Source organism: Topomyia yanbarensis, chromosome 2, assembly GCF_030247195.1.
Source record: "Topomyia yanbarensis strain Yona2022 chromosome 2, ASM3024719v1, whole genome shotgun sequence".
Classification (NCBI taxonomy): Eukaryota; Metazoa; Arthropoda; class Insecta; order Diptera; family Culicidae; genus Topomyia; species Topomyia yanbarensis.
Window position 1 is genome coordinate 219,775,093 of NC_080671.1, and position 15,341 is coordinate 219,790,433.

Genomic DNA, 15,341 nt, shown 5'->3' on the forward strand with positions numbered 1-15,341 from the left:
AACTACTACAAAAATTGGCGCGATTAGCAAATCATGAGGAATGGCAACCGACCTGGGTTCGAGTCCCAACACACACACAATATTTTTTTTACTATTAAGTGAAGGATTTTTTTTTATTATTTCGGTATATTCCAATTGAGATGTTTTGCATATATTACAGTTAAGGAGCTATAGATCAATAAATGAATAAAGAAATAAAGAAAGTTTATTTAGTTTTTTATATCTACTGAGTTTTCACCACGGGAAATACACGATTTACAGTTTTTCAATGTACAAGCTTACCAAATCACACGCGCCCTCGTTTATGTAAATTTACCTTTTAATTCGAAACGGTCTGTTTACTTGAAACATGAATATTCTCATATTGAACACAAGAGAAACTTTTTGTTCCAACGTCGCTATAAATTTTTGACACCAGCATTGTCACCATGATTTTTTTCTATCCATCGACTTGCAAACAAAGGTACAATGAAATTATTATTCACGTTGGCGAACTTAGTTGATATAAATAAATAAACTATTGAATTCGAACAGCGACGTCCGCTTACCAAAAAAATCACAATGGAAAGAACATCATTTGGCAGGGAGTGGTAAATAAATTGAGGAGATTGCCACCTTAGAATTATAAATGACTTCAATCCATCATTCAGTTACCACCACTTTCATATAACACCCATTTTTACTTATCTAAACGTTTTGTGACAACCATAAATCCTCACCTTGGAAACAAAAACGACTATAATCATCATTTTGGAAATAAATAAATTATCTAGTTTAAAATTCCCGAATGTTCTAAAAATTATTAATTAAAAAAAATGAAATAAAAAATTGTCGCAGGTTGGGATTCGAACCCAAGCCAACTAGGTTCACTCAAATCTATAGAAGGCTACTGTAGCCTTTGTACAGACTCTATTCAGCAGCCTAGACTTGTCGGTACATCGGTGAAATCTTATGCATTCGATGTATGCAAGATTAGTGCAGACAGTAAGGTAAGTGCTTAGTATTCAACAGGTTGCTGGTTCGGATCCAGGTACGTGATATGACTTCCAACAAGGTAATACAATTTTTCTCTAACTGTAACGTGACACTAATAAAAGAATATGGCTTCCAAAGTGATTTATGGCGTGTGTAACTTGAAATAAATGTCTTTTTTATCAATATGATAATTCTCTCAGCTGAATAGCGGTAACGAAAAGGTTTATTGATAAAGCTGTACTGTGGTTTTCTTCAGGCTGTATACGTGCTGAAGAATTGTTCTTTCATGTGTCTTAATCAGATAAGCTGAATAAATTCTCCAAATCCCGGATGTTTAAGGGTGGAATAAACGATATATGATTATACGTATACTTCCAATGTTCAGCTAGAGCTGAATAAAGCAACTGTTAAAACGTTTATAAAACCACGAAATGTTTGTTGGGTACTTACCTCTAGTACCACACAAGATTTGACAGCTAACGAAGTTCTCACATACATGCAATGCAATACATGCAATGTAGACAGCAAACGAAACAGAATTAAAATTTTTCAATCTTTACCAATCGTTCGAAACGTACAGTTCTTTGTGGATTTTTAAGCGATCCGAACAAGTGCCCTTTGTTCCACATTAAAAGGTTATAAGTAGTGGCTAGAAACCCACAGCATTCGCGAACATTTTAATGGTGCCGAAATCCGGGATTCGGTAGAGGAATCCGGTTTATTTTCTGAAAAGTTGGTTGTGAAAAAATAACGTGTTCACCCAGCATAGCCGTCGTGAGTAAAGTGCTTCCTTCTTCTGATCATCGCCAATTGGTTTTACGGAGTTGGTGATTGCTGCTAAAGCTGATGACCAATCTACGCTGATTACGGTTCCCGCCAGATTGATAAATTTTGCGCTCATTCGCTGCAGCACTTGTGTACCTCGAGATTTATCCAGCCACGCCGACGCAATTTTGAGGTTAAGTACGGACTGAGCAGGTGGGTGAACAATTTTGTTTCTTTATTCGGAGTGAGCAAAATGGCGACCGCCACTCGAAACAGAAAAGCTAAGCAACTGAAACATCTGCACGCTAAGCGTGCTTATATTGTCGGATCAATTGACCTGATTCGTGATTTTGATGAAAATTTCGATCCATCTAAATCGGCCGAAATTCCCTTCCGTCTCGAGCGACTAGATAAGTTGATGGAGGAGCTCGAATACGTTGAAACTGAGTTAGACTCTCTTCGCTGCGGTGACCCCATTTCTTCGGACACGCGGGCGGAATTTCAGACTTTACATTTTCGCTTAAAGGGTTCTTTATCGAGCAAACGATGCGCGCCGCCTGAAATGTTACTCCCTACTGTTGTAAATGATGCGTCGAACTTGTCATCTGGTGTGCGTCTCCCAGAATTGAAACTTCCGGAATTCAATGGGAACCCGGAAGATCGGGCTGGATTCCATGATTTATTTAAAGCTATGATACACGATAACACTTCGCTGTCGAATATTCAAAAACTGCATTACCTTCGAGCTTGTTTAAAAGGGGATGCAGCCCGCATTGTTTGTTCACTTCCAATTGCTTCAACTAGCTACACTGTCGCTTGGAAGATGATAATCGATCGATTCGAGGATAAAAACTTGCTGAGGATAAAAATCTGCTTTATTCTCAATCACACCCATCCGGAAGGAATCAGCTAGTGATCTATCGGACATGGCTGACGAGTTCGAGAAACACGTTAAGATCCTGGATTCATTAGAGACAAAGGCACAGCATTGGGATTCTGTGTTGGTGGAGCTTCTTTTCAGTCGTATGGACACCAACGCACAAAAATTGTGGGAAAACCAGCGGGATAAAACAAAACGCCCTTCTTACGAAGATCTGGTACTATTTATTCACGAACATTCGCGGACTCTACAGTCGCTCAAGCTCTCCCAAAATGTCATTTCCTTTGCGGAGACCAAGCCTCCGAAGCCACACGCGTTGGCCAATCATTATGCCTCAGAGCAAGTGCAGAGATTTGCAGCATGTAAACAAACTCACTATCTTTTTCAGTGCGAGTTTTTCCGTTCACAAACTCCGCATCAACGTTTCGAATTAGTCAAACGTAATAATTTATGTATCAACTGCCTGAGGGCTGCACACTATGGAAAAAACTGCACCAGCGGTTCATGCAAATATTGCCAGAGGAAGCATCACACCCTGCTTCATCTTCCTCCATCTCCCACATTGCTCGCAACGGAAGCTCCACCACACATGCAACCTGCACCAGTCACGATGCTTCATCAGCAATCGCGATTTGAAAACCAAATGTCGCATCCTCCGCCCGTAACGCAAATAAGTGACTCCGTTGGCACTTCGGTCGGTCGTTCGGTTTCGTTGTCGTCGCCGTCGGTACTTGCGCCTTTTCCCGCACCGTCCGGTACAGTCGCACCTCCCTTCACAAGCTGTCAAACAGTCACACCAGTTCCAATGAGTGATCATACAGTATTACTATTCACCGCTCTCGTCAAAGTTCGTGACAATCTCGGACAAACCCACCTCGCTCGTGTTCTTTTGGACAGTGGATCACAGTCCAATTTTATTTCCGAATCATTATGTCAACGCCTTGCGTTAAATCGCAGAAAAGTTAATGTGCCAGTGAGCGGAATTGGCCAAGCCATTGTGAACGTGCGTTATACAGTGTCAGTGCAATTTTCTTCCCATTTTAGATCACACGAATACTGTTTAGAATGCTTAGTGCTTCCAAAACTGACGGTTAGTCTACCAACAAGGACAGTAGACATTAGTGCATGGAAGCTCCCTGAACATCTACCATTGGCGGATCCACAATTCAATGTGAGTCACGGCATTGACCTCATCGTTGGAGCCGAGCTGTTTTCAATGATCTTGCAAGCAGAGCAAATCGCATTCGACGACCAACTTCCAGTTCTACAGAAAACCAGCTTGGGATACATCATAGCTGGAAAGATTCCCACGAATACATCTTCGCTAGTTACGTGCCTTGTGTCTACCTTTGATGATCTGGACGCTCAAGTCAGGAAATTTTGGGAAGTGGAGAATTTCGACCACGGCAAAGCATACACCACTGATGAACAGCAATGCGAAACTCATTTCGTGACCACCCACAACCGGAATGATGAAGGACGATACGTGGTTCGTCTACCCACTCGCCAAGAAATGCTCCCGCTCATCGGAGAAACGTGGCCAACGGCCGCCCGAAGGTTCACTGCGATGGAGAAACGATTCAGAGGTGACACTGGTCTTCGTTTTAGCTACGTCCAATTCATGGAAGAATATAAACAGCTTGACCACATGGAGGAGGTGCAGACTCGCGCCGCGTTGCCCCAGTTCTTCTTGCCCCATCACGCAATCTCTCGTCCCGATTCGTCAACTATCAAAGTCAGAGTTGTATTCGACGGATCTTGCAAGAGCAGCAACCATCTTTCGTTGAATGACCTTCTACTCACAGGTCCTACAGTGCAACCCACCCTGTTATCCATCGTTCTCAATTTTCGACTGCATCGGTATGTGATGATAGCAGATATCGAAAAAATGTACCGACAGATCCTTGTACACCCTGATGATAGGCCACTTCAGCAAATCCTCTGGCGCCAACAGGCATGGGAGCAAATAAAACCGTATCTTCTGAATACCGTCACGTACGGCACCTCTTCTGCACCATTCCTTGCTACCAGGACTTTGAACCAGCTTGCAGAAGACGACGGCAAGGACTTTCCGCTGGCGGCACTTGTCGTTAAACAAGGATTCTATGTTGACGATTTACTGACGGGATCCGATAATTTAGAAACTCTGGTAGAAACAGGACATCAGTTGGTCAGTCTACTGAACCGAGGCGGTTTTTCCCTCAGAAAGTGGAGCGCAAACCACCCAACCATTCTGGAACACATCCCAGAGAAAGATCGTGAAACACTGACTGTAGTGGAACTTGACCAGTCTCCTTCAATTAAAACACTTGGCCTTCTATGGTTTCCAACAGAGGGTCTGTTCGGCTTCAAGGTTCCACAGCTGCCACCCCTCGAACGTGTGACAAGACGCATTGCTCTTTCCGAAATGTCTCAGCTTTTTGATCCTTTGGGTCTCGTGGGACCAGTAGTAGCCAGCGCTAAAATATTTGTACAGCAGTTATGGCAAGAGAATTTGCGTTGGGACGACGAGCTTCCGGAAAAACTGCAGTTATGGTGGCTGTCCTTTCGAGCATCAATTGACGTCCTAAGAAGTCTCCGTGTACCTAGATGGGTTATGGTTCCATCAACTACCAACTATGAACTGCATTGCTTCACTGATGCTTCTGAAAGGGGATATGGATGCTGTATTTATGTCGTGTCTACTGATGGTAAATCCAAGTCCAGCCACCTACTTATCGCCAAGTCTCGAGTCGCACCAGCAGGTGGTCTCAGTATTCCACTTTGGAACTTTGTGCTGCCATTCTGGGAAGTCAATTAGCCGATGCCGTTCTACAAACAACCAATTTCTCTGGAAGAGTGATATTCTGGACTGACTCTACTATCGTCCTTCATTGGATCACATCACCACCTTCTACTTGGAAAGTGTTCGTATCCAATCGCATCGCAGAAATCCAACGACTTACTAAAGACTCCCAGTGGCGGCACGTCCCTACCTCTGACAATCCAGCAGATCGCATATCACGTGGAGAAGAACCGCTTCAGCTGCTTCAAGACAATCTTTGGTGGAATGGGCCACATTTTCTGTTGGTGGCACCGGGAGATTGGCCAGACTCGATTATCTATTGTCACCATCCATGGTCAATAGACCTCTCCACATTTTGAAAAAGTTTTGAAATATACATGGGTCAGCTCATATTTTTGTTCTAGATGTGAGTTTAAGAACTTTTGCCAAAAATGGCTTAATTTGGACATGATTTAGAGGTGTCCCAATCAAAAATCGTGTTTTTGCTATGTTTCCATAGGAACATCACTTACAATCTGATTTACTAGGCCCTACATGCCCACATATCATCAAAGGTTGTTCCTTAGACATATCTTAACATGTTACCTGGATTTTTATACAGAAAAGAATATAAAAACCAAGAAATATATATATCCATGGTTTTGATATACTTTTCTATATAAAAATCCAGGTAACAAATTTTCTATTACGATTAGAGGTATGTTCACCTGTTAACACATGTTAAGATATGTCAAAGGAACAACCTTTGATGATATGTGGGCATGTAGGGCCTAGTAAATCAGATTGTAAGTGATCTTCCTATGGAAACAGCAAAAACACGATTTTTGATTGGAGACACCTCTAAATCATGTATAAATTAAGTCATTTTTGGCGAAAGTTCTTAAATTCACACCTGGAACAAAAATCTGAGCTGACCCATGTATATTTCAAAACTTTTTCAAAATGTGGAGAAGTCTAATGGTCAAAGAGCAAATGATTGAACGCAAACCAACAGTCGCACTTCATGCGTATGTTCCTGATTGTTCCTTTCTCAATTCTTTTTCGGAACTTGCCCCTCTTCTCAGGGTCATAGCATACTGCCAGCGATTCGCAACCAACTGCAGATCACCAAAATCGAAACGCAACACAGAATTTCTGACGGCACAGGAATATGAAAATGCACTGAAAACCCTTGTTCGCCTTTCTCAACAGGCAGTATTTCAAGCGGAACTTCAATATATGCAGGGCAAAGAAAAAGGTTCGCTTGAGGGATTTCAGTTAAAATCGTCGATCAAGGACCTTAACCCAAGTCTAGATTCTGGCCTGCTACGAGTGCAGGGCCGTATTTCCAGATCGCCAGGAATATACGACAGCCGTTTCCCGATGATATTGCCGGCAAATCATCATCTCTCTAAGTTGATCGCTAAATCGATTCATCACCAAACGCTCCATTCGGGACCAACGCAGCTCCTTGCCATCATCAAGCAGCGCTTCTGGCCAGTTCGTGGTAGGGATCTTGCTCGAAGGACAGTTGGCCAGTGCGTGACATGCTTCCGCTGCCGTCCAAAAACAAGCGACCAGTACATGGCACCACTACCTCCAGTTCGCATTACGACTGCAAAAGTGTTCGAGCATACGGGGCTGGACTACTGTGGGCCGTTTCTCGTTCGACAACTCGCGGGAAGAGGCGCTTCGGTAAAAGTCTGGGTAGCAGTGTACGGCTGTTTCGTCGTAAAGGCCGTGGTGCTAGACATCGTCGCCGGGTTGTCAGCAGCCGCGTGTGTTAGTTCGTTAAGACGCTTCGTCAGCCGTGTCGGTCGTGTTCGCGTCATACACTGCGATAACAGCACATCGTTCGTTGGCGCGAATCGTGAAATCAAGGAGATGCGACAACAGTTCTTCGAACAATTGAAGTCCAGCAAATAAGTCAACGAATGCCTAGACAGAGGCATCGAGTTCCAGTTCATTCCTCCACGAGCACCACACTTTGGCGGGCTATGGGAGGCAGCAGTTAAATCGTTTAAATATCACCTCGTTCGCATCATGGGATCTGCACCGTACCACTTCGACGATCTGCGCACGGCCGTTGCTCAGGCTGAAGGCATAATGAACTCCAGGCCTTTGACTCCATTGTCGAATCACCCAGATGACCTGTCCGTGCTCACTCCTGCACATTTTCTCATAGGAGAACCAACCTTCTGTCTCCCTGAGCCAGATCTTTCAAAAATCCCCATTTATCGCCTCTCCCATTTCCAGGAGACTCAACGGGCTGTCAACGATCTCTGGAAGCGTTGGTCGAAAGAGTATATTTGCCTTCTTCATCAACGACCAGCCAAGTGGAGAAAAACACCAACCGTCTTCAATATTGGATCAATGGTTCTTCTTAAAAAGGACAACGCTCCACCAAAACAATGGCCTCTTGGTCGTGTTGTAGCCGTCTTTCCAAGCGAGGACAATATCGTGCGAGTGGTGGACGTACGTACTCAAGCTGGTACACGACGACGAGCTACGACGGAACTTTGTCTGTTGCCTATAGAGGATGGCACAAACGAAATTTCAACGGGTGCTTCTTGTTCGACGACGACCGCTCATAATGTAAATTGAATGCTGCGCTTCAACGGGGGCCGGGATGTTACGGCTCACACTAAGTTACGTGCTGAAATGAAATTTAAATGCCTTACCTGAAATGAAATTGATATACCTTACCTGAAATGTAAAAATCCATACCTGAAAATCATACTTACCTTGCGCTCACACTTGCATACTTACCTCTAGTACCACACAAGATTTGACAGCTAACGAAGTTCTCACATACACACATACATGCAATGTAGACAGCAAACGAAACAGAATTAAAATTTTTCACTCTTTACCAATCGTTCGAAATGTACAGTTCTTTGTGGATTTTTAAGCGATCCGAACAAGTGCCCTTTGTTCCACATTAAAAGGTTATAAGTAATAGCTAGAAACCCGCAGCATTCGCGAACAGCAACTGATGGACCTTTCATTTAAAATCAAGTTTGTCAAAATCGGTTCAGAAAATTCCGAGAAACCGATGTGGACAAATCAACAAATTTTGTTTTGTAACCATACTCTTCAACTCGTAATCCGGAACAAGATGTCGGTTGAAAATGAAATTCAATAGCAACCTATGGGAATATTATACCTTTCATTTGAATCTTAGTTTGTAAAAATCGGTTCAGGCATCTCCGAGAAACCGATGTGGACATTTTGTTTACAAAACCGCACATGCACACACATACATATATACATACATACATACATACATACATACATACATACATACATACATACATACATACATACATACATACATACATACATACATACATACATACATACATACATACATACATACATACATACATACATACATACATACATACATACATACATGCATACATACATACATACATACATACATACATACATACATACATACATACATACATACATACATACATACATACATACATACATACATACATACATACATACATACATACATACATACATACATACATACATACATACATACATACATACATACATACATACATACATACATACATACATACATACATACATACATACATACATACATACATACATACATACATACATACATACATACATACATACATACATACATACATACATACATACATACATACATACATACATACATACATACATACATACATACATACATACATACATACATACATACATACATACATACATACACACATACATACACATACATACACACATACAAACACACAGATATTTTGCGATCTTGATGAACTGAGTCGAATGTTATATGAGACTCGGCCCTCCGGGCCTCGGTTAGAAAGTCGGTTTTTGGAGCAATTGCATAACCTTTCTATATGACAAAGGCAAAAGAATAATATTTAATTAGCTTAATCAGCATGAGTTCAATGTTATCTTCATGTGATTATATTTTGAAATGTTGGTGGAATGGGTTTGAAAGTGGAGGGAATGGGGGGTTAGTAGAGTGGGAGTGGAGGATGCGTCAGAAAGCCTTCATCTTATTTCGGTATACGGGGTGGATGAAGGAAATGCGGGCGTGAGGGTGGTCCAAGAGGAGGGGAGTGATGAAGGAGGGAGGTGTCCGGGCAAGGCGGGGGGAGGGGCGGCGACGCAATGCTCAACTGCATATTTTGCCTTCCATTTGAGACTTGGTTTGAGAAAATCGGTTCAGTCATCACCGAAGAACCGATGTGACTTTAATTGTGGAATATGCCCGGAATTCCGGACTTCCGGAATCGTCGATAGTGGACAATATATTCAAAGAATGTTTGATTGGCAATCAGTGATCTAGATCTGCGATTAGAAGTAATTTGGTGACCATTTCAATAGTTTTTAGCCTCTGAGGTATTACGATTGTACCGATTTATATGGGAAATTCCAGTGTATCCTTACTAACACCCCTGTAACTCCGGAAGCAAAAGTCAGAACCGAATGAAATTCAGCAGCAGTCAATGGTATTACTGTATCTTTCATTTGAAATCAATTTTGTAAATATCGGTAGAGAATTCGTTGGGGAATGGGTGTGATATTAGTTTAGGAACTTGGCGGGTTCCCCGGGGGCGTCATAGGTGGCCAATGTGGTCAAAGCTGCTTTGATTGATCATTAGTGATCCAGACCTGCAAAGTAGAGTAATGTTACATCAATTTTAATATGATTTACATCATTTGAACATCATGGTGGTACCAGTTTATATGGGAATTTGCTGTGTGACCGCACTCTTCAACCCGTAACTCCGGAAGCGGAAGTTGGATTAACTAAAAATTCAATAGCAGCTTATGGGAGCGTTATACCTTTCAGATGAAACTAAGTTTGCCAAAATCGGTTCAGCCATCTCTGAGAAAATTGTGTGAGTTTAAATGACACACACATACACACACATACACACACACACACACAGACATTTGCCGATCTCGACGAACTGAATCGAATGGTGTATGACACTCGGCCCTCCGGGCCTCGGTTGAAAAGTCGATTTTTACAGTTATTGCATAGCCTTTCTTTATATGAGAAAGGCAAAAATTTTCCTAGCAACTTTAGACAATTTTTTTAAATTCATACTATTTGCAGTCAAATGTGCAATTTTATTTTTGAATATTATTTTAAACGTCATTTTAAATCAAAATGCTCATAACAAAAAATTTCTGAAATGTAGTAGTTCTCGAGATATTGTAAATTTTGGTTTAACATGATTATTTTGTTTTATTATGACCTTTTCGAAAGTTATTCGTGTTACTCCATCAACAGCAATTGGTTTTTCGTAACGCCCATAACATTGCCTGTAACTTTTCCATTGACATCAAGGCAACATTGTAGACCGTTTGAAAGCTATTCAAAAACAATCAAAATATTTTTCAAACATAGGGTCTGATGATTAAACTATATAGTTGAATTATATTTTGGTTGTCTTCATATAGCTTTCAAATGGTTTAAAATATCGCCTTGATGTCAATGGGAAAGTTACAGGAAATATTAAAAAGAATAATGGTGAAACACGAATAACTTCTGAAAAAGTCGCAATAAAACACAATAATTGTATTGTTCAAATAAATTAAAAATATCTCGAGAACTACCACATTTCAGAAACTTTTTGTTATTAACATTTTGATTTAGAATGGCGTTTAGAATTTAATTAAAAAAATAAAATTCTGCTTTTGACTGCAACTAGTATGAATTTTTAAAATATGTCAAAAGTTGTTGTTAGGAAAAGTTTTTTATTGAAAGCTTCCTCATAATTCAAGTACACTGAAAAAGTTTCTTTTATGTCTTTAAAACGAAAAACATTAGATTTTTGACATTTCATGATAGGGTCAAAAGGACATAATTACACCAATTAATTGTTTTTTGTTGAAGATAAAATCTAAATATCTCGAAAACCATCGCATTTTGGAAGATATTTTTCAAATGCGTTTATATTTAAAATGATATTTAGAATTATATTCTGTTATAAAATTATAGTTTTGTAAGTCAATTAGTATGAAATTTAAAAACTTGTATAAAGTTATTGATAAAAAACTTTTTTATTGATAAGTTCTCCATCATGCAATCATATTCAAAATGTTTATTTTCACTTTAAGTTTTTATGAACACAATATAAAAAATGAAAAAATGTTTTTTTTTTGCAATTTGAAAATTTAACATAAATTTTTGTGTTTGTGGAAAATGATACATTTTTTCAGTGCATATTTTTTTCGTGCAGAAGTACTCATTCCCCGTAACTCGTTCTCAGATAGTTTTACTGTATAAAATAGAGTAATCGAACGAATTTTTTTTGTTTGAAATTATGGCGCGTAGAAACGTCTACGCCCTTTCAAAAAATTGCGCTTGAGTCAAGATAACCCTATTGATTGTGGGAAGACTAAATTCCATGCCGGTTAAACTTGGAAAGTTTCATCAGAATCTAAGACTGCCGGTCACGATTTTAGAGATTTTCGGATGCATCATCGTGGAATTCCTCATAACAATAACAAATATTACAAAAATATTTCCAGTGATATGTTGTTATATTGTTATGTATTGTTATATATTGTTATATATTGTTATATATTGTACGTTTTGCATTGAAAAAAAAAACAAGCAGTAGTTCATAAAAATATAATGATAATTGGTGGAGTTATAACCTTTTTCCCGAAACACTTTTTTATCTAAGAGGTTTGCGCTGATCACGATTGAAGACCAATGTATCAACTAAAATTCTAAATCTCATAAAATTCCCTTAGTATAGGAGTAATCCTCGTACTTTAACGATTAGTTGAATAAATCAATAAAAAAAATTCCAGCATTCGGGAACTTTTTCCCTAAAAAATCGACGATGTTCTCAGCTCTAAAAATTGTGTTAGGAAATCTTATCCATAAAACAAAAAAATATGCATAAAAAGAAATCGTTTAGGTACGAGAAAAATTAATTAGGATCAATTAAAGATGAAGAAAATCCGTTGAGTGGTTTTTCGGCAATCGTGCGTGATCACGGAAAAGCCATTTTTGGAAAAAACTACATTTAGACATACATGAGTTTTAAATTAAAAGTTATAACTACTCTTGGTAGACAAGGCGCGCTACGAAACACTGTTATTTTGGATCTATTTCCCGGATCCCTATGCAAATTAGAGAATATGTTCTCAAGGAGTTTTAGATAAATGGAAAAAATTCGATTTATTAGAAAATAGAAAGGTATGTAACTTCTTAAACAGTACAAATTTTCAAGTTATTATATCAAAGTGTCTCACATTTTTTCCCACTTTCATCAATAAGTAATTTAACAAAGCGAATGAATAAAATGAAATAACAATTACTAATATTCTATTCTATGAATACCGTAATTTTTCGTCCACCAGTTTTACCTCAGGAAGAAATGCTGAACCCAAATGGAACCCGGGGCAATTGCTCCGGCTGACCCCCCCCCCCCCCTTCCTTCCCTCTTATTGGGCCTGCAACGTAAACCAGGATCCTGGCTCGAATACTAGCCGAGAAAGGAAAATAATTATCTTACAAAAATGAACGGAATATGAAACTGAGCGGCAATATGGGCGGTCACGGTACAGGCATTCGACAGCCACGAACCTGAGCTACGTGTCAACGCTGAAACACTTGAAACAAAAAATGTAATATTTGATTAGCTTATTTCTGCTTTCATGTTAATCTATTTTGGTATGCGCGGGCGGGTGATAATGTAGGCGATGTTATAGTGGTGGTGTGGTCGGGGAGAGAGGGTGTAACCCCCCGTCAAAGTGGATTAATTTGGGGGGCGGGGAGTTGCGTTGACGTCTCTATGGATTTCAAAGTTTACTCACCTTTGTTGGAAAACTCCTGTAATGGTGACTGTGGCGATGCTGGTTCGGATACTTGGGTGTACAGCACGCAGTATTCGAACGATTCGTCAAACAACTCGCTTTCTTCCGTGCCCTTGCATTCCAGGTCGCCCATGCATACTGGTTCTTTCCTCCCTGTTTCCGATTCTGAAATTATATAAAAATAGCAAAAACATCAGAGAAAATTTGTGCTGCGCTTTGAAAAATTCGCTTCGAAATCTGATTCGGATTTAGTTGAAGCGAAGTTGCAAAAATCTTACCAAGAGTGATACTCTCGTCCACCATGTCGACCATATTATTTGATTTGTAAGATTGCAAGAAAGCATTGATCGTTTCGAAATAGGACCATGTGGATCGCGATCCTCCAGACGTTCCCATTTTGTTCTTTTCAGATCTGAAATAAATTGCATCAAAGTAATTTGTCAAATATTGGAAAATTTTAGTGAACTACCTGTATTTTCTGGACAAATTGTGGATTCTGGTGCGCAATTCGTTTGGCGACAAGTGAATGTCATAAACCTGGAGTTCTTCGCACATTTTTGCATAAATGTGAGAATTTTTGCAGGTACCTCGCAAAGCCGCTACATTTTCGCTCCACACATCGACCACTCGGAAAATTTCGCGGCCGCTTAAAATTTTACAATTTTTTTACCGGTTTTGTTTTCACCCATGATGTGTGATAAGTTCGGAACGCGAAGCAAATTGTTTTGAAAACAAAATTTATCTTTGGTCATGGCTTACTTTTCAAACGTCAAAGTAATGGAAAGTAAAAGCTCTGGAGTTCACCACTGCCTGGAAATAGCGCTGGTAGCATTTCCATTGGTTGTATTTTGAGGCAGTACAACGGTTGGATGCCATGGTACCGAAATCAATGTTGTATCATGATGCTTCCGTGATACCACCGTGATTCTGGGTGACACACATATGATTTCATGGTGTACAGTGATTTTGGTATCACATCTGTGTCATAAGTATTATAGATTCCACAAGCCTTTGAACGGATAGTGCAGAATGTTGATCACCAAGCTGACATCGAAGAAGTACGTAGGGCGTAGCGTAGTTGGTAAATCGATTGCCTTGTACGCAGCGCACCTGGGTTCGAGTCCCGACCCCGCACATAGGGTTAGAAATTTTTCATAAGAGACTTTTCTAACCCGAAGAGGCGAATGACCTTAAGGTTAAAACCTCTCTAATCTAAATAAAAAAAAAGTACTCAAACAGGGCCTTCTTTTGGATGACATATTTAATGACGTTGAAAAATGTAAGTACAGTCATGATTCGCTGGTTGGGCCACACCTCTGTCCAACTAATGATTTTTTTTAAAGAGTTGGGTAGCACTCTTCCTATTTTAGGTAGTTCTTTCATTGCGTGCACGATACCACGAAATTGAGTCAAAAGTACTCAATCAGTGGCGTAGCCAGAAAGTTGGTTTGGAGGAGGTTGGATGAAAGTTGTTGATTTTTCGAAAACACTTAAATTTTAAGTAAGGTTGATAAATTATTGAAAGTTCAGAAACAAAATTAGTCTAATAGATCATTTATAATTTCTTTTATAATATGTCACTTAAGTAAAAGTATGATAACACAAAGTGTAGTTTCAAACTTTAAGAACACTTTCTTGTTTATGTACTGTCTAATCGTTGTACCGAAAATATAAAATAAAAAAATAACTACTTTTAATCATATTCATGTTTATCGTAAAGTGTATTTATGCCGTAAATGTGAACTGCTGTGAACTGAAGTTTACTCCACCGCGCAGGTAGGATTACTGCAATCTTCTATATAAATTGCCATCAGCCGACCACCATTCGCGAAACTGCCACCCACCACCCGTCACTCGCCACCCGCCGTCCTCACACATCTACCTCCGCCACCGCTCTATCTAAAATCAACATCAATCCTGAGCCACAAAATAAATCTTTACGACCGATCAAAAAGCACACCGGTGCTCTGAATCAACAGAAAACTCGCAAAATAAAGCTGACATTCGCCTCCTGTGTTATTATTTCGACGAGTGAGAAATCCCATTCAGAACCTGAGTTTGTTTTGGTTTGCAACCTTTGCCAATTTCTTCTTC

The 15,341-nt window shown here is 39.8% G+C and overlaps 3 protein-coding genes across 3 annotated transcripts; all 3 read left to right on the forward strand.

The window, feature by feature from the left end:
* Nucleotides 1-1,993: 1,993 nt before the first annotated feature.
* On the forward strand, nucleotides 1,994-2,653 carry LOC131680079 (uncharacterized). Its single transcript, XM_058960800.1, has one exon. The coding sequence runs from the start codon at nucleotides 1,994-1,996 to the stop codon at nucleotides 2,651-2,653; it is 660 nt and encodes a 219-aa protein (XP_058816783.1).
* A 13-nt stretch (nucleotides 2,654-2,666) lies between these two features.
* LOC131680080 (uncharacterized) lies at nucleotides 2,667-5,420 on the forward strand. The gene has a single exon (XM_058960801.1). The coding sequence runs from the start codon at nucleotides 2,667-2,669 to the stop codon at nucleotides 5,418-5,420; it is 2,754 nt and encodes a 917-aa protein (XP_058816784.1).
* Nucleotides 5,421-6,347: 927 nt separating this feature from the next.
* Nucleotides 6,348-7,310, forward strand: LOC131680081 (uncharacterized). Its single transcript, XM_058960802.1, has 2 exons — nucleotides 6,348-6,412; nucleotides 6,470-7,310. The coding sequence occupies exons 1-2, from the start codon at nucleotides 6,348-6,350 to the stop codon at nucleotides 7,308-7,310; spliced, it is 906 nt and encodes a 301-aa protein (XP_058816785.1).
* The last annotated feature ends 8,031 nt before the right edge of the window (nucleotides 7,311-15,341 follow it).

Coding starts and splice junctions, on each gene's coding strand:
- LOC131680079 (XM_058960800.1), top strand. CDS start 1,994: ATGGCGACCGCCACTCGAAACAGAAAAGCTAAGCAACTGAAACATCTG.
- LOC131680080 (XM_058960801.1), top strand. CDS start 2,667: ATGGCTGACGAGTTCGAGAAACACGTTAAGATCCTGGATTCATTAGAG.
- LOC131680081 (XM_058960802.1), top strand. CDS start 6,348: ATGTGGAGAAGTCTAATGGTCAAAGAGCAAATGATTGAACGCAAACCA. Junction 6,413..6,469: donor CCAACAGTCGCACTTCATGC/GTATGTTCCTGA, acceptor CCCTCTTCTCAG/GGTCATAGCATACTGCCAGC.